Genomic DNA, 27,248 nt, shown 5'->3' with positions numbered 1-27,248 from the left:
GGGGTACTCTACTTTGCCCCCTTTTCACGTTCCGAACGATTTTATTTTACTCTCTTCTGTAATTACACAAAATAGCAGCGATAAGATGCATCGGAGACACACAGTGAGAGAAAGGAGGCCGGAGATGAAGAAGAGATGTCAAATACACATTGGAGATAATATAGTGGCAGAAGGGAAGTAAATATGAGTAAACTTACCATGTAACATAAAAATGTTGCACTCTATACTATAAGTCTCATTTTATACTACAATCACTTCGCTACAACCTCATAAATTAAAAATGAAAATGAATAATGTCTCAAACAATTTTTGATTTCTAAATATAAATTTATTCTTCAGAATTTTCTAAATTTGAAAGAACTAGTAACATGTCCTCATCAGCAATTTCCTCATGAAAAGTCTGCAATGATGATTCTTGTAACTCTATGGTCTCCAAACATTCGATAAATTCGCCATCAACAGATTGATCAAAAAAATCATTCAAGTCATCTCCTCCTTGTGACAATATTTCATTATTGGTGCTCTCAATTTCAATCAATGTAGTGGAATCATTCAAGTCATCTCCTCGTGACAATATTTAATTATTGGTGCTCTCAATTTCAATCAATGTAGTGGAATCATTCAAGTCATCTCCTCCTTGTGACAATATTTCATTATTGGTGCTGTCCATTTCAATCAATCTAATGGAATCATACAAGTCATCTCCTCCTTGTGACAATATTTCATTATTGGTGCTCTCAATTTCAATCAATGTAGTGGAATCATTCAAGTCATCTCCTCCTTGTGACAATATTTAATTATTGGTGCTGTCCATTTCAATCAATCTAATGGAATCATACAAGTCATCTCCTCCATGTGACAATATTTCATTATTGGTGCTCTCAATTTCAATCAATGTAGTGGACAATTCAAAAGAAATTGCCACGGTCTCTTCATTGTGAGCCATTTTATTTTGAAATTGCTTGCTGTAAATTGCAGAAAAAAATAATCACTTTCATTTATCGTTTTTAGTAATACATAATATAAAACTAACTTTATCAAGTATTTAGTATAACAGAAAGGACTGCAAATAAATAACAGAAAACATTTTTCAAATTATCTTCAAGTGTACAACATAGTTCCCCTTACAAATTAACAACTCACCTTTTTAAAAGTAGGAGAAGTGTTAGTACTGTGTAAATCAAACACCAGAAATTCACCACCAAAAATTCCTCACAAATGTACCTCAGACAGTAGTATCACAAAATGGCTGTGGTTTCCTCTCATTTGACATATATACATAACCAATTAACTTTCATCACACACAAATACAAAACCAAAGTAACATTTTAATTGGTTCTAAATTTCAACACTTTCAAATGTGTTTTCCCCATGCAATTTTCCATAGGACATTTACATACGTCTACAGCCTGAATGGCTGAACGGAATTACACCAAACTTGGCAAAATGGTACATCAAACCTAAGAGGTCAGGAAGGATCTACTATGCCCCCTTATGGTCATTTCCCCCTTCGCTTTGGCCTCCTCTTGTCTCTCGATCCTACCGAGAGACAAGATGGCGGCCGCTACGGACTGTTTGGAATGTTGACAGACGCCGGAGAACCAATCAGCTTCGCAAAGCTCCGTAACGCGAAAAGTACGCGAAGCGGAGCGCTGTTACAGATATATATCTTTTTTTGAACGTTAATTTCTCAAAATCCACTGGAGCACATATATTCAGACCTAGCAAAGGCACATCGGGCTACCAGTCCCTAATATTTTGCCAAGTTTCGTGCAAATCCATTCAGCCGTTCGATTATTGACATTTAGATACGTCTACAGCCTGAATGGCTGAACGGAATTACACCAAACTTGGCAAAATGGTACATCAAACCTAAGAGGTCAGGGAGGATCTACTATGCCCCCTTATCGTCATTTGCCCCTTCCCTTTCGCCTCCTCTTGTCTCCCGATCCTACCGAGAGACAAGATGGCGGCCGCTACGGACTGTTTGGAATGTTGACAGACGCCGGAGAACCAATCAGCTTCGCTTCACAAAGCTCCGTTGCGCGAAAAGTACGCGAACTGGAGCGCTGCCCGGTCCGCTGTTACAGATATATATCTTTTTTTAAACGTTAATTTCTCAAAATCCACTGGAGCACATATATTGAGACCTACAAAAGGCACATCGGGCTACCAGTCCCTACAATTTTGCCAAGTTTCGTGCAAATCCATTCAGCCGTTCGGGCTAAAAGTGAGGCCAACCGCCCTATGGAAAACTCAATGTTAAAAACACGTTTTGGGACCCCCCTTTTTTCTCGACCCCCCCTGGACGAACCCCCCCCCAATTTTCAGGGGCTGCTCAGAAACAAAATGTGCCATTTTCCTGAAAATTTCAGCCAATTCCGTCCACAAACGCCAAAGTTATTAGACATAGAATTTTCAAAAAATCCATAGAGAAAAAATCCTAACTATATATACCTACTGGCGACCGCCAGTAGGTAATATATATATATATATATATATATATATATATATATATATATATATCCTTTCCACATGTTGTCCAAAAACGAAAGCGCACTCCACAGACGATTACTGACACAGCTTTATTGAATGCAGGAGCACGACTGTGCATTCATGTTCGCATTTCAATTTGGCCTAATGCATTTCGAGCCTCCTGGCTCTTGATCACAGGCTGTGTTGTCAAAATGGAAACAGAGTCATTCTCTGCATTTTATTTCCCTCCAGTGGGATCACAGGTGACTTATTTTAGCGCCGTGGACTCTGGTCATTGAAGTGCTTACAATGAGGAAACCTTCCAGTAGGTCGTTCTGTTTGTCATAAATATTGTTCATCAATGTTAGAGCAACGTTTTTGGACAACATGTGGAAAGGATATATATATATATATCTGCAGATATGTAAACGATGAAAACACAGGATGCAGAGAAGCCCTGTTTATGAAAATAATGTATAACATATGCAAAGGATGAGGAACAGTGAGAGAAGAGAAGATCAATTGAGCAAGAAAAGAAAAGAAAATAGGAGTGAAAAAAAGAGTAAAATAGAACAAGAGGGTGCAACTAAAGAAGATACAAAATCTGTGAAAGCAATGGTATTCTGCTGAGGCAGATGTGACCCACTCAAAACTGATATTTTGTTTATATCTGGACAACCATGCACAATTTAAGACCACACTACCTTCTTTACAGAATAACTATTTTTCAGTAAGGCTATGTACAGAGCTCAAACATTTACTGTTGATTCATTGGCACGAGGCACACTAATAAAAGAACTTCCTTGCCAAATAGGATGCATAACAGATAGTCATGATGCCCTTGAGAAACCAATTCCCACGCAGTATTTATTTAAATTCAACCTCATGCTACGTATTATCTGCACACCTTGTCAGGAAGGCAGACACAGTTCAGGTCCTGAAGTCTGCATATCAGATCCCTCTTCTTCATTGCCATGAGTACCTTTCTCATCAGCTCCTGTGTCCTTTTGGCTTTCATAACTGCAGGTGAGTCTGGTCTCCATAACTTTCAAATATCTAAGCAATACTAAGCAATCTACATGGACTTTCCATTTTATAATGTTGCTAACATTAGCACCATTGAATTGAGAGATTTGCCTTTTCCATGCTTTTTGTTCAATGTTTATATAATTAAGGCTCCCTCTTTTGTGTTTTACTGATTTTTACAGAAAATACAGAAAGAAAACATTTATTTTCTTCTCTGTATTTATTTTTAAATGTGGATAAAAACAGAATTTGGGTTTCTTTTTGAGTAATTATAAATACTGTCTGTCATGACTGCCAGGCCAATGGCTGTGTGGATTAATAGGTAAGGGGGCTAAAAAAGAAAGGATGTTTAGTAAAGAGGCTTTAACAGAAGTAGATATGCACATAGTTAGTACTGAAATGTTCATATTTTCTTATAAGCACATTGATTTTTCTTCTGCAGGTGTTTACAGCATTGAAATCTAGTAGGCATTCAAGCATAAGTGCACATTTACCGGTTGAATAAATATGGAAATATACTAATTTCAGCTTCATTTTTCCACGTAAGTCAAAATAAATATGGATAAATACAGATACATTTAACTAAAAATAAATATGGATACATACAGACGGAAATGTCAAAAAGAATAACTACCATAAATCCAGGAGCTACATATATAATATATATCATACATACATACATATTCATGTACATATTCATCAGTAGGTAGTTATAGTTAGGACCTAGTTTCCATAGGGAGACCATTTTAGTTTTTTCCAATACCTTTGCTGCCATTTGCCGAATCCTTGCAAAATTTTGAAAAGAAATATGACGCTCACTTCAGCTGCTGTCTTAAAAGTGTCAGGCTAATTCATTACATGGGGGACGAGAAAAAGGTGGGTCCCAAAAATGTGTTTTCCACATGCAATTTTGCTTCGGGATTTTAGACACAACTACAGGCTGAATGAAAATACCCTAATTTGGCAGAAAGTGGACGGTTGGTCTAGAAAGTGACGTTTTGTTGACTGGTGAAAATCTATTTTTGACCACATTAAAGTAAATTCAAATTTATATATATATGGATGTGAAGGCTCCCTGAACCATCAACCTGTGCTGAGATCTGACAGGCTGCCAATACTTCAACCAGATAGTGTTGGCAGCCATCTTGGGACTCAGCTTCTGCAGAGTCTCACACAAAAGTATAAAAAGAAAGAGAAAGGGGCAAAATAGCACTACCCTGACCCCTAGTCCTTTTATTTAAATATTTGCAGCAAATCAGAAATGGAGTCGCAACTCCATGGTAAAATGAAAGAAAAAGAAACAAGCAATGTCTCCCAAACTCGCTTTTATTAATGCCCCTAGGGTGTTCCATGGTGCAGGGGCATACTATAAAAATAGGTAAGGGGTGAAAGGGGCAGATCTATTCAAATACATTTTAGGGAGAACTGTATTCCCCCTGTCCCCCGTGACAGGGACAGCTACCTCTCTTGGGAACATGAAAGTACATATGTAGGTAGGCCCACTGTGCCTGCCCGCACCCTGGGGACCGACAACTCCACAGGAAAATTAAAGTAAATGAATATGTGGGGCCCGCTCGGCCCCCTGTAACGCGTTGCAGACCCAGGGACCACCACCTCCTTGGGGTTTAAATTAATTAATGAAGGAGGTCCATCATGGCCCATGGGCCCCGGGGAAAAACACATCCCTAGTCTTAATACTACAATGGAAGGGGGCCAGTTGGCTCTTGCTCAAGGAGCCATGGATGGTCCTGCACACCTTGTCAGGAAGGCAGACAAAGTTCAGGTCCTGAGGTCTGCATTTCTGATACATATTTCTCATTGCCATGAGTACCTTTCTCATCAGCTCCTGTGTCCTTTTGGCTTTCATAACTGCAGGTGAGTCAGGTCTCCATAACTTTAAAATATCTAAGCATTACTAAGCAATCTACATGGACTTTCCATTTTATAATATTGCTAACATTAGCGCCATTGAATTGAGAGATTTGCCTTTCCCATGCTTTTTTTTCAATGTTTATATAATGAAGGCTCCCTCTTTTGTGTTTTACTGATTTTTACAGAAAATACAGAAAGAAAACATTTATTTTCTTCTCTGTATTTATTTTTAAATGTGGATAAAAACAGAATTTGGGTTTCTTTTTGAGTAATTATAAATACTGTCTGCTATGACTGTCAGGCCGGAGGCAGAGAGTTGGGTGGGAATGCAAGGCCCTTGAGGTTCCCCCCACAGTCCCATTATACCTTGGGGCACCTAGGAGACATTGCTAAGCCCTAGAGGATGGGTCTCTGAGGACAACATCAGCCCAGGAAGGATTGATAGGTAAGGCGTCTAACAAAGAAATTGCGTTTAGTATAGACGCTTTAACAGAAGTAGATTTGCCCATGGTTGGTGCTGAAATTTGCATATTTTCTTATAAGTACATTGAGTTTTCTTCTGCAGGTGTTTACAGCATTGAAATCTAGTAGGCATTCAAGCGTATGTGCACATTTACCGGTTGAATAAATATGGAAATATACTAATTTCAGCTTCATTTTTCCACATAACTCAAAATAAATATGGATAAATACAGACGGAAATGTCAAAAAGAATAACTACCATAAATCTAGGAGCTACATATATATTATATATCATACATACATACATATTCATGTACATATTTATCAGTAGGTAGTTATAGTTAGGACCTAGTTTCCATAGGAAGACCAATTTAGTTTTTTCCAATACCTTTGCTGCCATTTGCCGAATCCTTGCAAAATTTTGAAAAGAAATATGACGCTCACTTCAGCTGCTGTCTTAAAAGTGTCAGGGTAATTCATTACATGGGGGACGAGAAAAAGGTGGGTCCCAAAAATGTGTTTTCCCCATGCAATTTTGCGTAAGGATTTTAGATACAACTATAGGCTGAATGGAAATACCCTAAATTTGGCAGAAAGCAGACGGTTGGTCCAGAAAGTGACATTTTGTTGTCTGGTGAAAATCTATTTTTGGCAATATTAAAGGAAATCCAAATTTGTATATATAGGGATGTGAAGGCTCTCTCAACCATCAACCTGTGCTGAGACCTGACAGGCTGCCAATACTTCAACAAGATGGTGATGGCAGCCATCCTGGGACTCTGCAGAGACTCACAGAAAAATGATAAAAAGAAAGAGAAAGTGGCAAAATAGCACTACTCTGACCCCTTGTCCTTTTATCTAAATATTTGCAGCAAATCCGAAATGTAGTCGCAACTCCACGGTAAAATGAAAAAAAAAGAAACAAGCACTGTTTCCCATGCTCGCTTTTATTAATGCCCCCAGGGTGTTCCATGTTGCAGGGGCATACTATAAAAATAGGTAAGGGGTGAAAGGGGCAGATCTGTTCAAATACATTTTAGGGAGGACTGTATGCCCCCAGTCCCCCGTGACAGGGACAGCTACATCTCTTGGGAACATGAAAATACCCGCTCAGCCCCCTGTAGCATGTTGCAGACCGGGGACTACCACCTCCTTGGGGTTTAAATTAATTAATGAAGGAGGTCCATCATGGCCCACATGCCCTGGGGAAAAAACATCCCTAGTCTAAATACTACAATGGAAGGGGGCCAGGTGGCTCTTGCTCACGGAGCCATGGATGGTCCTGTGGACTGCCACCCCCAAAGGCCAGCACCTGCTACCTCTCAAGTTACCCACCATCAGAAGGTAGATGTTTGCTTTTGCTTGATGGTACCTGACCACTCCCACCAAGGAAAAGCAAACATAACTCCACTGTCCGCAAGTGGAAGCTCTCAAATAGCAAATATGCATGCAGGGTAACTGATGGAACACAATTGCTCCCACAAGCAGGTAGCAACTAATTAATGCAGCTTTATGCTTGTACAGTAATGCTGGTTCCTGCCGGAGGCAGAGAGTCGGGAGGGAATGCAAGGGCCTTGAGGTTCCCCCCACAGTCCCATTATACCTTGGGGCACCTAGGAGACATTGCTAAGCCCTAGGGGATGGGTCTCTGAGGACAACATCAGCCCAGGGAGGGGGACCATGCAGACTCCCTCCTGTAATCAATGAAGGCTGGGCCCTTGGAGATAGGGCTCCGGGCCGACAGCGGCTGACAGCAGACTGCAAGGGGAGCTGTGTGGCCTCCCTCCTCTGCTGAAAATATGTTTATTCATTCCACTTTATTAAATGTATTTGGCCCTAGGTAGAAGGTGGTCCCTGGCATCTGGTGTCCCACAAGGCTTAGAGAATTTGCTGTAGAAATGGCAACAGACTGTGTCCCTTTCTATCTCGGCGTGGATGGCACTGTGCTTAACCTTTGCTTAAAGACTTTGATAGAAAAGCAGATATTTGAGGTGAGCAGATCTAGATTGCCGCTGATGTTAAGAGTGCTCTATACAAGAGCTGCTTTCCTCCCAGATTTGAGCATGGTTCTCTGCTTCTTTTCTGAATAATTTAAGTGTCACTCCATGTGTGTATGTATATATATATATATATATATATATATATATATATATATATATATATATATATATATATATATATATATATATATATATATTACCTACTGGCGGTCGCCAGTAGGTAGTTAGAGTTAGGATTGATTTCCATAGGGAAATCGCAACATTCTATTGGGAATAACTTTGGCGCCGGTTGAGGAATCTGCCTGAATTTTTCAGCAACTTTGCCTCGCGGCTCTCCGCTCCTTCCCTGAAAGTTTGGAGGGTATTCGACAATTTCCATAGGGCGGTCTGTCGCACTTTTAGCTCGAACGGCTGAATGGATTTTCACCATACCTGGCAAAATTGTAGGGACTGGTAGCCCGATGTGCCTTTGCTATGTCTCAAGATATGTGCTCCAGAGGATTTTGAGTAATTTAGGTTAAAAAAAAATTATATATCTGTAAGCGCGCCCCGGTGCGTGTACCGGGGAGCGCTCCGGGCGCGCCACACAACTTGCGCATGGAAAGCTGATTGGCTCTCGGGTGTCTGTAAACATTCGAAACAGTCCGCAGCGGCCGCCATCTTGTGTCTCGGTAGGATCGAGACACAAGAGGTGGCAAAAAACAAAGGGGGAAATGACCAAAAGGGGGCAGGGTACACCCCCCCTGACCCCCTAGGTTTGATGTCGGCGCCATAAAAGGGTCCCCCGGGTAAAAGAAAATATTCAATTTTTTTTCGATTTTCGCCGGGGGAGCGCCTGGTACGCTCACCGGGGAGCGTACCGGGGAGCGTACCATGGGGAAAAATAGTGACAGAGGTTTAATTTTATAAATGTGAGGTAGTTCTGAAAAGAACTTTTTTTTATTGTTTTTGTTGTTTTATATTTTTTTTATTATTTTACTGAACGTTTTTTTGTTTTTTTTTTGAACAATTTTATATTTTTTGTGTGTTTTTTAAGGGAACAAACAAAAAACAGGGAAGTGGAAATGGCTCAACAGGAGCAAAAGAAAGAAAAAAATTATTTCTTCCTTTTCTTGTTGCATTGGTGGTTGTCCACAGCATAATTTATTAAGGTGACACTAAGTTCACCATAACATAATGTTTTGCCACAGAAAATGCAAACATGTTTTATGGTGCCAAATTTTGGTTGTATATTTGGCACCATTTGGCGTGCTTCAGGACCAGAATGTGAGTTTTCAGTAGAGGAGGTGCTGGCCACAGGGGGTACGTTGTTCTGAAGTTCCTGTAGTTCAGCATGGGCTAAGTTATTTGGATGAAACCTCTCCATGTGGCGGATCATGGTAAAATTACCAAATGAATATTTCTTTAGGGGGTTGCCCCTGGAGAGGACTGAGCCACAAATTAGACAGGTGACTTTGGGGGCGTTCACCTTTTTTTGGCCTTCAGGGATGAAAAAGAATTGCCAAACATAGTGCACTTTAACGTGCCTTTGCCTTGGTTGTTCAGGCAGGAAGTGCCTTGATTGTTGCTCCTCCTCCTCTTCTTCCTCTTCTTCTTCTCCTCCTCCAAGGAACTGTGGTGGTGGACCTTCTTTTCTTGGTGGTGGGGGTGCACCAGCTGCAGCTACAAGTGATGCCATTGCAGTGATCAAAAATAGCTCTTGCTCTCTCAATAAAGAAAGTTAGAATGAGGAAAAAAGGAGGGGGCTTTCATCATTTGGAGAAAAAAAATTATGAGAACCAATGAAAAGTGTTATTTTCAGGTCACATGACCTGACACATGACCCAGTGCGCTTACGTTACGCGCTCCGGCGCGCTTACGCTACGTGGGCCGGGCCGCGGAGCGCTTTTGGGTACGTTTACGAAGCGCGTCATAAGACACATTGCGCGGCAACGTGATACGTCATGCTTACGCGACGCGTCACGATGTGGTTTTTTCGATCGCGGCAATAGCGCTAACGGGACGCTCCCCGGTACGCGCCCCAGGGTGCGCCGTAACATTGCGCTTACCCGTGCGTTCACCGGTACGCGCCCCGGGAGCACCCCAGGGCAAAAAATAAAAAAATACAAAAGAAAAAAATTACATAATTATACAATATAAAATTCGTTATAAAAAATATTACTTTTCATACCTATAGAGATTTGCTATTAAAAAACCATTGAAATTCACTGACAAAACCATAGGTTTCACACCAGTTATAGCTAGGAATTAGCATTTAAAAAACCTATTAAATTCACTGAAAAAACATAGGTTTTACACCAGTTATAGTTAGCTGGAAATTTTACTCGCATAAAACCATTGAAATTCCCACGTTATAGTTAGTTGGACTCACTATAACTTGCGCGTGCAATGCACTGCTGATGACGTCACATATTACATCACTCATGACATGACACGAAACGCATCGGCTGGCTGTGGTACATAAACTTAAGGAAAATAAAAGCATTTGAATATACACCAAGATTCAGCGCTTCAATAAGGACTCTAAGTGATATGATTTGATTGGACTTGTTGTGCAAGTGGTGCTGTGCCAAACTTTGGAATATTCTCCACTACTCTCTACTACTCACTCTCTACTACTCCACTACTCTCTAATACTCACTCTCTACTACTCATTCTCTACTACTCTAGTACTCTCTACTACTCTCTCTCTACTACTCACTCCCTATTACTCACTATCTACTAATCTCTACTACTCACTCTCTACTATTCTCTACTCTCTACTACTCTCTACTACTCAGCCTCTACTTTTCACTCTCTACTACTCTCTACTACTCACTCTCTACTACTCTCTCTCTACTACTCTCTACTACTCACTCTCTACTACTCACTCTACTACTCACTCTCTACTACTCTCTACTATTCACTCTCTACTACGCTCTTTCTACTACTCTCTACTACTCACTCTCTACTACTCACTCTACTACTCACTCTCTACTACTCTTTACTACTTACTCTCTACTACTCTCTCTCTACTACTCTCTGCTACTCACTCTCTACTACTCACTCTCTACTACTCTCTACCACTCATTCTCTACTACTCACTCTCTGCTACTCTCTACTACTCACTCTTTACTACTCTCTACTACTCACTCTCTACTGCTCTCTACTACTCACTCTACTACTTACTCTCTACTACTCTCTACTACTCACTCTAACTACTCTCTACTACTCACTCTACTGCTCTCTACTACTCACTCTCTGCTACTCTCTCTACTGCTCTCTACTACTCTCTACTACTCACTCTCTACTCTCTATTACTCACTCTCTACTCTCTACCTCTCTACCTCTCTCTACTAGTCTCTACCTCTCTACCTCTACCTCTCTACCTCTACCTCTCTACCTCTACCTCTCTACCTCTCTCTACATGCACACATATACACATATATTTATGCATATATATGCATATGCATTTATATATATGTATGTGTGTATATATATATACATACATATATAAACATATATAATCTGCATATCTATATAAATACAAATATAAATGCATGCATACATAATCATATATGCATACATATGCATGTTATTTATACGAACGTTTGAAAAACACAAATAAAAGCAAAGCTAAAAAGCCACCTCATTACAAACAGAATTGGTTCCATTAAGAAGGCATTCAGATGTGTCACACATTTGCCATAAATTCTGAATGTTAGCACTCTAGTTGCTCATTAGATCACTGTAGTAAAGCTACTGCTCACCAGGGAAGTCTACTGCTGGTATTCAAAGTGCATGTTTCAGTCTGCATGTCAGAAGTTTTTTAATGAAATAGAAGGGGATTTTAGAAGTCACTCAAAATATGCCCTAATTTTTCTTCCTGAAGCACTAATCATACTTTCTATGGCAAAATGACCCCCCTCATTTTGTTCCTTTTTAAATTAAATGTGTTCACACTTACCACTTAATTCCAATCAAGATGGCTTCTGGTGTGCCATACTTTTGTCATAAGTAAGACTGTTAGCGCTCTAGTTGTTCTTTAGAACACTCTGGGACATTCTGTCATTGGGCTATACTTGGGCTACATCTGGGTGATATTTGGGCTACATTTGGGCTCTTTTGTCTCTGGTGGCCATCTTGGGAGACTGCATGTCAGAATCTGTTAATGAAATAGAAGAGGATTTGAGAAGTCACTCAAAATGTGCCCTAATTTTTCTTTCTGCAGCACTAATCATACTTTGTATGGCAAAATATACCCCCTCATTTTGTTCCTTTTTAAATTAAATGTTTTAAGAGTTACCACTTTATTCCAATCAAGATGGCTTCAGGTGTGCCACACCTTTGTGATAAGTAGGACTGTTAGCGCTCTAGTTGTTCTTTAGAACACTCTAGGAGGCAGCAGTAGAACACAGAGGAAACAACTGACAGTCTCTGTCCTTGTTAGATGTACATGTTTTACTGAGAATGTCAGACTTCATTCTCACATGACTGAGAAAGATAGTGTGAATTTACAGAAAATATGCTTTCAGTTTAGCTTATAGATCCCCTTCCAAACCACTGTGGGAAAAGCATTAGATAATAGTTTTCTTTCAAACATGATTCATGATATCCCAGCAGAAGGCTTTTTCACATGGTAAAATCACCTTAGAACACACCACAATTCCTAAAATGAGTATGGTACCATCAACAAATGGTTTATAATGTAACTAAAGTCCTAAAACCTTCTATTAACTGCAATGCTTTTTAATGAGGTGCTATCATGTATATTGGTCCCAAGATGGCTGCCAACACTTCCTGGATGAAGTGCTGACAGCCAATCAGATCTCACGATGAGATGTGTGGTTAGGCTCCGCCCAGATATATATATTTTTTTTCCTTTTAATTTTCTCAGGAACTACTGGAGGGATGTATACCATTTAAGCAAATCTGACTCTACCATTTTGCCAAATTTCTAGTAATTCCGTTCAGCCATTCGGGCTGTAGCTGTGTCTAATCGTCCTATGGAAAATAACATGGGGAAAACACGTTTTGGGACCGCCCTTTTTTCTCAGCCCCCACTTGACGAATCCCCCCAAAACTTTCAGGAAAGGAGCGGAGCGGGCCATCTTCTTTGAGAAATTCGCGAAGATTCATCAACCGGCGCCAAAGTTATTCCCAATAGAATGTTGCGGATTTCCTATGGAAACTAGGTCCTAACTATATATACCTACTGGCGACCGCCGGTAGGTAATATATATATATACATATATATATATATATGAAAAGGGTGCCCCCGGATGAAGACGCACTCTCAAGGTGAGTATCCACACATTTAATGAGCACAGGCAACAATAGCAGCAGCAAAAGTGGGATCAAACTTCAAGCGGCCAGACGCGTTTCTGGCCAACGCCCTTGAACACTGGCCAAACAGGAGCAAGCAGCGGCACAGCAGCCAGATGTCCCATATTGAATTTATGTTTATGATGCTCCGCCCCAGTGGGCTCCTCGATGAGTCAGCAAGCTGCAAAGACTCCTGTGACATGTAGTCTGTTTTCGTCCTCCCCATGTGGGGTTACCGCCGCAGTCAATATCCCAATTAAAACCCTCAGTGGGCTGATACCGCACCTGCCAGCTGCGAATATTGTCCAATGTTCCTGCTCATCAATGGTCTCACCGGGCACGCCCCCTCCAAGCAGCACTCTGCAAATGCGCCCCCTGGCACGTTTGCAGGTGAGGAATACATTCTACTTTAAAACTGAGGGTCACTGGGGGCCAACTAGCCCACCAGGAACCTCCAGTATGCGCCAGGGGGATGCATTGCCGAGAGGTGTTCTGAGGCCATGCCCCTTTTTACACCTCTCTGCAACGCAACTCTGTGGCGCCTAATGGAGGTAGCTGCTGGGCTACTTGCACCCCAGGGACCCTCAGGATTCAAGGGGAGTTAATCCCTCAACTTAAAATGCACCTTGGGGTGCGTTTTAAGTTGAGGAATTAATACCTCTTCAATCCTGAGGGTCCTGGGAGCCACCTAGCCCACCATGTACCTCCAGTAAGCGCCATGGAGCTGCGTTTCAGAGTGTGGTAAAAAGGGGCTTGGCCTCTGAATACCTCTCTGCAACGCAGCTCTCTGGTGCATAGTCTAGGTACCTGGTGGGCTAGTTGGATCCCAGGGACCCTCAGGATTGAGGAGGAATTAATTCTCCAAGTTAAAACGCGCTGATAGCGCGCGGGACCACTAGCTCAATTTAACATACTCACCTGGGCAAATAAACATTCACACATTGAAATAGTAGTCCTGCCTGTTTACTTCTAATCGACTAATAGTACTTTGAGTCCTTTTAGACCTTATATCTGTAAACCATGACTTACCAATCATTGTAACCTTTGATATAAGTCAGAGGGATCGAAAGGGTGTTAGAATACTAAGCAGTATTTAAAAATGTTTACCTTTCCTGCAATACACACAGACTCGGGGAAAGTTTTAAATGCTTTATCAATGCAAGTTTAAGTGAGTCTTCATCCAAATTGCAGAGACCATAAATTTAATGAGTAAAAGTATGATTAATAGGATGTAAAGTTTGCAAGAAACCACAGTAACACCTTTAGACATTGGTACCTGGGAAGGGTGCGAAAGGGAAATAGCACAAGAACATACCACATGGATTATATTTACCTAGAATGGTGCAATTACTAATCCTGGCCACTGGATGGGGCAAACAACTCAGGCTCCTGATTAATCAGGTGCCCATGGGACAAGACACTTGTCGTTCACGACAATTGACCTCCGCTAAGTGTAACGCCAGCGTCACACCCCTCTCTAGCAAAATTTGGTACCCCGACTGGGTAATCGATAATTTCCCCAAACAACTCAAATTTTCTGACAGAGTGCTCCGCTAGCACCTCTGCTCTCGATCCCCTATAACGTGTGTTGGGTCAGTGACAGGTTAGCTATTCGGGCAAGTCGGACAATTTCTATAACTAAAGCTACCTTAGTTATACCATTTCCAGGGCAACGTACCACCCCTAAAGGTTGCAAATCTATGTGTTCCCCTGCAGTGATTGGTCAGAAAGACGAGAAGAGGTCATCACACCATACTAAGATGAGATCATTCATCATTAGGTTGCATTGATCAAGTTCCCGCCCATAACTTTTTTTCTCACAATTTTATTCCACCCAGCAGTATTGGAATGCAAATTAAATACATTGTTTCAGTTTTTTTGTTTCCTCTTTAGAGGTCAGTCGAGCTGGGCCCAGGAACATCATGCGTAAGAAGGGTGTTGGCAGTCATTCAATGACAGTGACTGCAGGCGCAGCTTTTTCAATATCGAGATTCATCTCACTTTAAGGCCCAAATATGAGCTAGTAGCAAAGTCCAAGAGAAACATATTAGAATACAAATATAAATGAATGCACTGTATACCACTTATCTCAACTCTAACCCCATTACTTTAATTTATAAAATAGCATTAATAGTTAAGCAGAATGAACACATTTTACTATAAGCAGCAGCATGTGCTTTAGTAAATATGAAGCAGCCACCTTGGCACTAGTGCGCAGAAGCAAGAAGTTTCCCGCCAAAAGCAAAAGACGGCACACCACGTAGATGTGCCGGACACATGCGTAGTAAAGTTCCCGCATTTTCTCCTGCCATTTTAAGGCACTCGGGTTACTGTTAGTAAAAGCATATATGCAATCTTCCCCAGCTTACTGGAAATGTCATGTAAATGCAAATATTAATAATCAAAACATGTTGATTAATGAGTTACAAGTTATTTCGAGAGGGTTGAGTCCAAGCAGGCTTCTGTACGTAGGAAACCTTTCTTCATCAATCTCCTCTTTGATGATATTTTATATCATCACTAATTACAGAACCAGATGCCATCTTTAGCACTCTCCCAGTTCAATTTCTTCAATTACTTTGGGAGTTCTTTTTCCACTTTCATTCTGGAAAATGTTGATTCTTTTGTATATATCCCCCTTTAACTTTTTCCTTTGAATTTCATCTATCTTTTGTTTCTTCTTTTTCTCATTCACTGTATATCTTTTTCTGTTTCTGCAGCATTTGCACCAAATCATTATCACCAATATTATTAGTGATATTCCCATTATTGGCATTAGTACTGTACCTACAATGCTTCTACCTACATTAGAAATCCAACTACCAACAGAGGAGAGACCATCAGTTAGTCTCTTCCATGCACTATCAACCTCCAGTAGTTTCAATACTTCTTCCAAATGAGTAACATTTCTTACATAATTTCCAATTTCAACATTTTTATCAGGTATGTAAGTGCAACAATGTTGCGCCTTCAACATTCTACAGACTCCGCCCTCTTTTGCTAATAATATATCAAAAGCAAGTCGATTTTGTAAAACCATTGATCTGACTGCAACCAATTCGGTATTGATCAATAAAAATCCTCCAGCAGTGTCAGTCGATAAGCGATCTACCACTGTAGACAATTTGCAGATTCTTTGAGTGTTCAGAACTACTGCCACTGAAGGTATCAATGCACTGAATATATCACCTACAATTTCTGCAAAACAAGCTCTTTTATATCGTGTTAGTTCATTTTCCTGTTAATTGCTTCCAGTGATTCTTTTTACATGGTATACCTTTGGGAATACTATTCCAAAATAGCAACTCCCATACCAATGATCAGGCAGCTTAAAGTAGGCTTTGTTCCCACAAATATAATAGACTCCAGGAAATACTCGAACAGTTCCCCCTTTTATTCCCCATCCCCCAATTATGAGGAATGTGTGTTCACATTCATTGGAACTGATGAATACACTGTTATACTCAGTTTTCTTGCTATGGAGTCAGATGTTCCCCTTCTTTTCAAAATCCAGAGTCATAGCTGCATGAGTCCTGCCAGTTGCCATACATTCCTCCCTTTCAGCCCATTTGGGTATCTGGGGTTTCAGTTCAGTGGCTTTTCTATGAAAATCATGTCTCCTTTTCTCTACTAAATTAAAAAATATATTTTCTTCTTCGTGTAGTTTACATGCTAAATTGTCTTTGTGTGCATCAGCTATATCTATTTCCTTCATCGTTAGACAATAGTCACCCATGAAGTGTGAGTCTTTACTACTAAGGACGGGATTCATTCTTCTACGTATAGAAATTTCAGAAAAAATGACATCTATGTTAGAATAGAAATACTGTAACCTTCCAGTTACATAAAACAAACTAGTTAATATACTACAGGAAATACCATAGGTCAGGGGTAAATGGTGGTAAGTAACACCTTCAGCTACTGAAGTTTGTAGTTTCATACAGACATAACGGTCACTAATTTGCATTGTCTCTACATAGTGTACTAATAGATTAGCAAATACATTCATATCAGTTTTGTTTCTATTTCTAAAGTGAATTAATTATATCTCATTTGGTGCTTCTAAGTCTACTCTATCTTGTTTGTGGTGCACTATCTTTCTGTGTACACTAGTGTCATTCTGTTTAGCAGCCATCAAGTACGGTATTGCTATTGTCAGTCCTAGCCATACTATAGTACTATTAACACACCACATATGCATATCCTACAGCATGTCTTTATACATTTTCTTTTTGAGTTTCCAATAACTCTTTCATCAGCCATTTTGACTAAGGAGTCTTAACCCCTCTTTGAGAATTTTACACAGAATACACCTGTGATTTTATCTCAAGTTGACCTCACTTCTTCAATAGATTGATCAGTAACCAAATCTTCATCACTTTCATCACTGATTTCCAGATTTCCGAAATCTTCAAGGATGACATTCATCCATTCAGGGCCTTTGAATTTATTGTTCAGCTTTTTCAGTCATGGACTTCTCCTTCTTAGATTGCTTGTAGACGGTTCAGTTGGACTTGTCACTTTGTCTACTTGTTCAGGCTCTTCATCTATTGTGACCAGGCATTATTTCAGTATTTTAACAAAACCAGGCCATTTATCACCTTTTCTGAGTCTTTTAGCTGGCACTGTGCTTTCAGATTCTTCAGATGTTCCTTTGTTTTCTTACGTTGTGGCACAACTTGATTTTCGTCAACTTCAGGTATCCTCGCTATCTGACCTTATCCAGAGCTTATTACTGTTGACTGTTCTGCCTGGATGGATTCTTCTATACTAATCTGACCTGGTTCAGGATATTGCTTTGTTGGACTTTAAATTTTATCTTTATCCTGAACCCATTTAACTAATCCTGTCTGGTCCTGCACAGGTCTTGCAATGTCTTGGTTTCCTTCTGACTGTGTGCTTTGACTAGTACCGATCTATCCATCCTCAGACAGAGGCGTTCTGGTAGGGGTTTCGTTGGTCTGAGTATATTGCTCTTCCCTTATCTGGTCCTCCTCATGATTACCATTAGTTTGAATTTCTGTAATCTGAGTACATTCTTCTATTCCTGTCTCATCCTCACTGTCAGTCTGACTATCTAAATATGTTTGGCTTCTTGTTCTTATTTCAGATAAGTCAATCACTGGGATCCATTCATCCTGACTGGTGCTCAGTTATTCTTCCTCAACTACTTCAGGATCAACTTCTCGAGACCCTTCAGCTGCACAACCTTCAGCCTCAACTTCGTCACGTTCTGTTACCCTTTTTGTGTGACTTGCGTGGATCCAGTTGGGGATTCCCATGCACTTTACAGCTGTGGTGGTGACCAGTATCACTTGATGTGGCTCTCCCCACCTTGGTGCTAGGCAAGATTCCCGGGTGTGATTTTTTATCACTACCCAATCTCCAGGGTTCTCATCATGTGCTGGAGTTGAATGTCTGGCTTCATCGTCTTCCACAACCTGGTGAGTGATAGAACGCACTTGGTCAGCCAACTCTTTGTAGTACTCCAACACCAAATCATCAGATATAGTTAACAGCTTTTACAACGCAGGTTTTTCAACGCAAGCCGTTACAACGACTTGCGTTGGGGGGTACAGGATAGTGAATAGTTTAATTTACTATTCCAACTCCAGCACCCGTGGATAGTAGGGAAGGTGTTGGATAGTAAATTAAACTATTACCTATCCTAGAGCGCCCCCAGCGCAATTTGTTGTAATGACTTGCATTGAAAAACCTGCGTTGTAAAGGCACTGCGTGGTAAAAGTTGCGCCGTAAATGATGTGTCCCTCCTGGCACACATGCTTGCCTCATTGCCCTTCCCATGAGTATTTCATGGGGACTCAAGCCTGTCTTCTTGACTGGAATGCTTCTGAGTCTCATCAGGACAAGAGGAAAAGTATAAGGCCGTTCTAATCGGGTAGATTCGCACATCTTTCCCAATCTTGCTTTGATTGTGCCATTCAATTGTTCTACCACTTCAGAAGCCTCTGGGCAGTATGCACAGTGCAGCTTTTGCTCAATTTTGAATGCTTCACAGATTAGACCAATAATTTCATAATTAAAATGTCTCCCTCGGTCTGCCTCAATCGTTACTGGAAAACCGAACTGAGGAATGAGCTCTCTTAAAAAGAGTTTGGCTACAGTTAAGCTGTCATTCCTGTGGGTAGGATATGCTTCCACCCATTTTGAAAATAGGCAAACAATGACCAAGACATACTTTAATCCTCGAGAAGCAGGTAACTGAATAAAGTCAATTTGAAGTCAAATAAATGGGCCTTCTGCCTTCCCAATTTTCCCGGGACAAACCACAGTTTTCTTACCAAGGTTCATTCATTGGCATGTTAAGCATCTCTGACAAATTCCTGTCTGAACAATTGGATCATTGCATCTCTACCTATGTGTGTGTCCCCATGGTACATCCTAGCCATTTGTCCAAGCATACAGTCAGGTAACACTGGTCTCCCATCTAGGTAAACTATCACACTATCTTCAGGTCTCATCCGACACCCTATTTTCTGCCAGTCTTCATTTTATTTTGGCTCTGCTTCACCTAGTAAATCTTTCACTTCCTCCCATGTATTCACTCTCAATAGCATAAGTTGGCAACTGTTTCCACATGCTTCGAATTTCTTATTTACTGCCATTTTATATCTGGCACAATGCTGGGCCGCTTGGTCAGCATATCGGTTACCAGCTGTCACTTTGTCATTTCCAGATTGGTTAGCAGCGCACTTGACCACAGCCAATTCTTTTGGCAATTGAATTGCTTCAAGTGATTCTTTTACAAATTGTCCATTTTTAATAGGGGTTCCTGAAGAAGTCATGAACTCCCTTTGCAGCCATTGCTGGCCAAAGTCATGCACAACCCCGTAACCATACTGACTATCAGTGTAAATGGTTACTCTCCAATTTTTCCCAGTTTTGCACACTTTTATTAAAGCAATCAATTCGGCTACTTGTGCAGACTAAACTCCTGGTATATAGGACGCTTCGACTATACCAGATAATGTGCACACAGCATAAGCAGCGCTTAATCCTCCTTCCTCATGGCGCATACACGAGCCATCTACAAACAGCTCATGTTCTGGGTCTTTTAAAGGTTCTTCCTGTATGTCTGTGTGAGGTTTAGTAATAAATTCAGTTAAGTCGATACAATCATGTTCGAATTCCTCTCTTACTTCCTCAAAATCTGGCTATAAGGTTGCTGGATTTAGAATAGTGCACCTCACTATTGTCACGTTTTCGCAACCAATAATACATCTTTCATATTTAGTCATCGGACTAGGAGTTAAATGCTGAGTACGTTTTCTGTTTAACAGAATCACAACTGAATGTGGGGCATACACTGTTACAGGGTGTCTCATGATTATGGATTCTCTTTGCTCAAGACTCATACAATTTGCAGCTATCGCCTTCAGACAACCTGGCAGAGCTGATGCCACTAGGTCCAATGTGGCAGAAAAATATGCCACAAGTCGTCACATTAATCCATGGGTCTGGGTTAGAACTGAGAGAGCACACTTGTCTCATGTGTCACAGAATAGTGCAAATTCTTTTGAGTAATCAGGCATCCCTAATGCTGGAGCTTCACACAGACTGTTACCCAATATTAAGAAAGCAGTCATGCCTTCATCGTCCCATTCAACTGGGTCCTTTGCTTGTTTCCTTTTCATCTGAATCAATGGTTTTGCTAGTACTGTGAATCCCACAATCCACTGCCTGCAATAACATACAACTCTGAGAAACATTCTGATTTCTTTCTGAGTTTGTGGTAATTTCATGTTTTGAATTATTTTAAGTCTATCAGATGTCACTCTTCTGACCCCTCTTTCTATCTGGTGTCCCAGATACTTGGCTGAGGTTGTACAATATTGCAATTTTTCTTGGGACACTATATGTCGACCTTTCCCTAAATGATTCAATAATGCAATGGAATCAATCACAGAGTCATTTCGGGTTCTCGGTGCCAATAATAGGACATCGATATATTGCACCAGGACTGATTGTCCAAGCAGCACCAGTGATTCAAGACACCTTTTAAAAATCTGATTAAAAATGGATGGACTTTCCGATTACCCTTGTGGAACACGACTTCAAACGTAAACATGCTCGTCAAATTTAAATGAAAATAAAAACTTGCTGTCACGATGAAGTGGGATGGAAAAGAAGGCATGGCATAAATCAATTACAGTGAACCATCCTGCTCCCCATGGTATTTGATAGAGAATCACTGCTGGACTCGGTACTACGGGGCAACATGGGACGACAATTTTATTAATTTTTCAGAGGTCTTGAACCAACCTGTACTTTCCATTTGGTTTCTTTATGCCAATTATGGGAGAATTGCAAGGACTGCTCATTATTTCTTCAAAAATACCTTGTTCAACCAAACGCTCTATTTCTTTTGCAACACCTGCTTTTGTTTCCGGACTCATTTTGTACTGTCGAATATTTGGGTAAACTGCACCTTCTTTCACTGTCACTTTAATGGGATCGACATCTGCCATTAGACCTACTTCTTTTTACTGAAAAATCCTACACATCAGGATTCACAAAGGTTTTTAGTTCTCCAGGTAAATCTTCTAAGGAAATCTTTTTAACTTTGGTTTCTTGTCTGGCTAGCATCATTGTTTACACTCCATTCTCATCTGGAGTCTGAATTTCAACACCATGTGGTGTGCAAAACATTGTGCAATTCATTTTGCACTGTAGATCCCTTCCTAACAAGTTTAAAGGGCTAGAATCGCACACTACAAATTTATGCATTTCTTTAAAATTACCGATACAGGCTTCCATTGGTTCTGTGACAGGGGTTCTAATTTGTTTTGTTAGAAACGCCCACTACTTGGATCGCTTCACCCGAGAGGGGTAGGTTTGGGATGGCTGCTGTTCTCACAGTAGAACGGGTAGCACCAGTGTCCAACAAAAAGGTAACATCATTTCCCTCCACTTTCTCTTCAATGTAAGGACCTGACTGATCTACCAGTAAGGATATGCCAAGTACACAATCCTCTTCCCCCCTCTCAGGCACCATCAATAATCCTCTGTTTCAAAGAATGTGTACTGTAAAAGAAACTGTGGTGTTACCGTATTTTTCCTACCACTTCCCTCCCGAAATCCGGTGTCCACACTGTATTTGGATTGACTCACAAAATCTGGCATAGGGGTTTGAGGTTCTGTATTACCTGTTGTGGCTGGCACATTGACACCTCATTCTGCCCCTCTGGATTTAAATTTTAAGTTTGGATATTATTATTCTGTATTAATTTATATTTGTATATCCAATGCCCCAGTTTTCCGCACCCGTGACAGGGAAACATTTTCTTTGCCTCTTCCTTACTCATTTTCCCTCTGGCTTGGACCCCACTTCCTTCACTTTGGCCTTCCCCTCTTTTCTGATTATTTGCTTGCTGACTTAACTGAAGTTCCTGTTGTTCTGCCATTTTTACTTGAGCCCACATTACCTTCTCTTCTAATTTCTTTCGTTTATTATCAATTTCATCCTCACAGTATTTTGCATACTTGACTATTTCGTCGACAGGCTTCGCTTGCCAACACAGCTTATGTTCTTAAATTTTTTGCGAGTTTTCTGGTTTTAGTCCGGACACAAAATGATATATAAAATGTGTCATGTCCTTATTATCAATGTTTTCTAAACCACTGTACTGTTTAAATACCTGCAATAGGCGTTCATAATATGCATGTACAGATTCATCTTTATTTTGAGTGGTTCTGTCTATTTTAGTCCAGTCTGTTTCCTTTGGAGGAATCTTTCCCTTTAAGTAAGTTATTACCCGATTATAGTTTTTTTCATAACGTCTTCTGACGGGGCTCCTGTCTTTGAATCTCTAGGGTATTCAGCATTTGGCCAATCTATTGTAATTTTACACTCGGTCCACAAATGAGCTGGAACAACAATGTCAAATAAACCATCTAAATCCTTTAACAGTACTTTCGACACTTTCACAAACCTTTCTACTTGTGAGTACCATTCAACAGGTTTTTCTCTAAGCTTTGGGAAGTCATTAGTAAATGATAATGTATCCTGTTGGGACCATGGGACATGTACATAACCTCCTTCTGGCACTTCTCTCATCTCAGATGTGGTTTTATTTGCATGTTCCTCTTCCTTTTTCTTTGTCCATCTAGCATCCCATTTGTCTAGATCTCCCCATTTTTGCAACAACAACAATTCTTTTATCTGCAGTTTTCGTCCTGACACATTCATATTTTCCAAATCCTTGTCAGAAAATTCAGCTCTATATGGTTTCTGTAATACCTTTGATTTGCCAATGTCAATTCCCATTTCAGAAGCCAAATTCAGTAACTTTTCATGGTATATTTTAGTATTTCGAGTAACACTTCTGCATATAAACAACAATTTATTTCATCAAAAAAATGTAACCTTTCCAAATCCCACATTTCCAGCTACCATTTCTTCCAATTCTACCCTTAATTTAAATATGTCCAATACTTTAGGCTGTGATTTTGGCTTTTCTATGTCTGGGCTTACTACAGTTGAATTTCTCGTTCCTTAGGAAGATTCAATTTTAACTTCCTTTGAACATCGGGCAGTAATTTTCCTGATCGAGTCACTCACTGGTTCTCTTATGGGTAAATCCATTAAGGAAATGACTGACTCACACTCACTTGCTTGATCATCAACTATTGGATTTTCCTTCCTGGGCTGTACGATGGGTGTAGCTAGAACGGGAGTTCTAGGACTAGTTTGCTTGTCTCCACATAATGGAACTACAGGACCTATAGTTACTGGTATTGTCAAGGATTCGGGATTTGTATTACATTGAGTAATTTTCTGTATTAACTCACTACGCTGTTTGTTTAATGCTTCTGTTTCTCTTTATTGTAATACCTTTTCTAACAAGGTTTCATGTATAATCAGTGGAACCAAAGGTGGTTGTAGAAATGGAGCACTAGGAGTAACTCTATGAGTTTCTTCTTGGTAAGGTGGCGGATTTTTCATTAACAAATCATCTTAATAATCATCATCCGAATCACCTCTATTAATTTATTTTTTTATAAAGTTTTATATAGCGCGAACAAGTTCCAGCAGGATATCAGAGCGCTTTACAGTAAATTGGTAGAGAGGACAAAATTAAATAAACATTTGAAGATTTAACTATTTATACCCATCAGCAAATCCTTCATGAATTGTGCTTACCTATACATGCGTTTCCTTATAGTCTTTATATTTTCCACATTCTCCACACTCGACTGTCTCTGCTCCCTCACGTTTCCGCCCACCTCTTCTTCTGACCAATACTCCCTGTTGCATGTATAGTCCCAACTGGAACCTTTACACTCGTGAGGCACCAGGCCTCAGTCGGTAGGTCTCTGAATCTCTGCCTTTACACCTGAGAGGCATGTAGCTGAGTCAGTAGGTTTCTAAAAACCTGTTTTTACACCTGAGAGGCTCTTGGCCTCAGTCACTAGGTCTCTGAATCTCTGCCTTTACAGTTGAAAGCCCTTTGGCCTCAGCCTGTATGTCTCTGAAGCTCTGCCTTTACACCTGTGAGGCACCTGACCTCAGTCCGTAGGTCTCTGAATCTCTGTCTTTACATCAAAAAGCACCTGTCCTCAGTATGTAGGTCTCTGAATCTCTGCCTTTGCACCTGAGAGACACCTGGCCTCAGAGGGTAGGTCTCTGAATCTCTGCCTTTAAACCTGAAAGACACATGGCCCCAGTCTGTAGGCCTCTGAATCTCTGCTTTACACCCGTGAGGCACCTGTCCTCAGTCTGTAGGTCTCTGCGTCTCTGCCTTTACACCTGAGAGGCACCTGGTCTCAGTCCACAGGTCTCTGCTGGCAGACAGGCTGATCTGTACAAGCCTCAGCCTGGCCATTTAATCTGCTGTGTTTGTAAGCACAGCAGCAGGTTGGAGAGCCAGACACCAGAAAGCGGCAGGAGTTCAGTTAGAATGAAGAAAACAAATAAAGTGCTATAAACCAAGGAGTTTCATGCCAAATACAATTCTTGCGATAAAGCATGCTGGTCCTCAGCGTGAAGTAGGATGGCTGAGCCACTGCTGGATTGGTTGTTTCCAGAGGCAATGTTTTACAATTACTAAACAGTGCTTAAATGACTTTAGAATTTCTTGTCTGTCTGACTCATTTTAAATAAATAACAGTAAGTACATTTTTATAGAATCAACATAGGCAGATGGCAGGAGATGAATTAGCCTTCAGGACAGCATTAGTTTGTGTATGAAAATAAAAGTAAAAGCATTTCTCAGCCTTTCAGCCAGGGAAATCGCCGCCAATGACACCGATTCAGAGCCTTTCACCCCCACTGAAGATATGGCCAGGGACACTGACACAGAGCCTTTCACCCCCTGAAGATATGGCCAGGGACACTGACGCAGAGAATCCCCTCCAAAGACAAGACCAATGAGACTGACGCAGAGCCTTTCACCCATATGGCCAATGCACTTACACAGAGCCTTTGATCCTCCAACCCCCACCCAAAAAACATGGCCAACAACACAGACACAGAGCCTTTGATTCCCCCCCCTCGAAGACATGGCCAACATCTCTGATGCAGAGCCTTTGAATCCACCCACCCCCGAAGACATGGACAACAACAGTGACGAAGATGAAGTGAGCCAAGAAAAACCTGGATAATGACACTGAAGCAAAATCTTTCCGCCCTATGATGACATGGCCAACAACAGTGACGTGGATCCTTCAACCCGCCTGAAAACATAACCAACAACATTGACAAATAAGCACTCCACCATGGAGAACCTAGATAATGACCCTGATGCAGAGTCTTTCTGTCCCATCACAACACAACCAATGACGCTGACGGGGAGCCTTTCACCCCCATGAAGAGATGGCCAACAAAATTGACGAAGAAGAAATCAGCCAAGGAGAATCAGGATAATTACACTGATGCAGAATCTTTCAGCCCTATGATGACATGGTCAACAACAGTGAAGTGGAGCCTTTCATTCCCGAAGACATGACCAACATCATTGACAAAGAAGAATTCCACCATGGAGAACCTAGATAATGGCCCTGATGCAGAGTCTTTCAGCCCTAAGGCAACACAACTAATGATGTGGAATTGTATTACTCTGAGCTATACTTTTGTAGTGTCTGATGGGACAGACTCATGTGTACAGAGCTCGGTAAATGTAGTCCTTGGAGTCTACTTGTAAATGAGTCACATCCTAGGTGGACCTGTGTGGCTTGGTAAATCTGGAATAACACAAGGCAGCGCTAGTCACTGCCTTGCGTTACTATGCCCAAGAGAGGTGTTCCATGGGTGTTCCCATGCATTCACCCATGGATTTTGGCACATTCCCAGATCTCCCATGAGCGGTAGGCCTAGGAATGCATTAAAATGCTAAGCCTTCCCTTAGGAGACATAACGAGAAGTATCTTTATTTCTCCCCATTCTTTCCTCTTTCTATAAGTGCTTCATGTTGGGAGAGGATAAAGTCCCAGAGGATTGTTTGTATGCAGGAATGTGTCCCAAAAACAATCCTGCGTGTCACACAGGCACCGTTGCACCATGACCCAAGGGTGCCTGCATTGGCACAAAAGGGAGGACAGTAATGCCCCATTTCATGTTAAATATGACTCATTCTTGACCGCTCCCTTTCACACAGCGCAGCCCAGCAAGGTGTCATGCTGCGTTGCTTTGCATGAACATTTTGATAAATCTACCCCTTAGTGCTTGGAGTCTACTGGCACATGAATCACAATGGTATGTACGGGTAGGGCCAGGGCTAGGGCAGAGATGCAACTACTCATGTAAACACCTTGATACCTATTCCATACTTGACACAAACCAGTCTCCTATTGTAAGTACCTTGCACTCTAGTTCACATTGACACTGCTCTAAAGAAGATGCCACGACACAGCCTGTCGGGTAACAAACACTCACATTGACACTATTCTAAAGAATATACAATGTGCCCACTCTACCATGAAGCCACATTCGACTTACAGCCTACATCATGTTAGCAGGTGCTCCAAAAACAAATGTAAAAATAATTTTCTACAATGCTCATTATTTAATGCAAGGTCTTCCGTTAATCAGTGCCCACACATTTTCATGACCTCATCAGAGAAAATCAATTTGGCTGTGCAATAGTCGCA

The 27,248-nt window shown here is 40.9% G+C and overlaps 1 protein-coding gene across 2 annotated transcripts in view; it reads left to right on the top strand.

Annotated features, from left to right (window-relative positions):
• Positions 1-3,392: 3,392 nt before the first annotated feature.
• The window catches only part of LOC144767731 (phospholipase A2 inhibitor and Ly6/PLAUR domain-containing protein-like), a 229,701-nt gene continuing 205,845 nt past the window's right edge, over positions 3,393-27,248 (top strand). The window contains exon 1 of one of the 2 annotated variants that reach the window (XM_078651117.1): positions 3,393-3,501. In XM_078651117.1, coding sequence (XP_078507243.1) covers positions 3,450-3,501 — 52 coding nt within the window. In that variant the 5' untranslated portion in view covers positions 3,393-3,449. Of the gene's footprint in view, positions 3,502-5,322; positions 5,377-27,248 lie in introns of those variants that run through there. The other variant, XM_078651116.1, reaches the window with a different exon arrangement.

Source organism: Lissotriton helveticus, chromosome 7 (genome assembly GCF_964261635.1).
Source record: "Lissotriton helveticus chromosome 7, aLisHel1.1, whole genome shotgun sequence".
Classification (NCBI taxonomy): Eukaryota; Metazoa; Chordata; class Amphibia; order Caudata; family Salamandridae; genus Lissotriton; species Lissotriton helveticus.
This window is presented reverse-complemented; position numbering and strand designations above follow the sequence as displayed.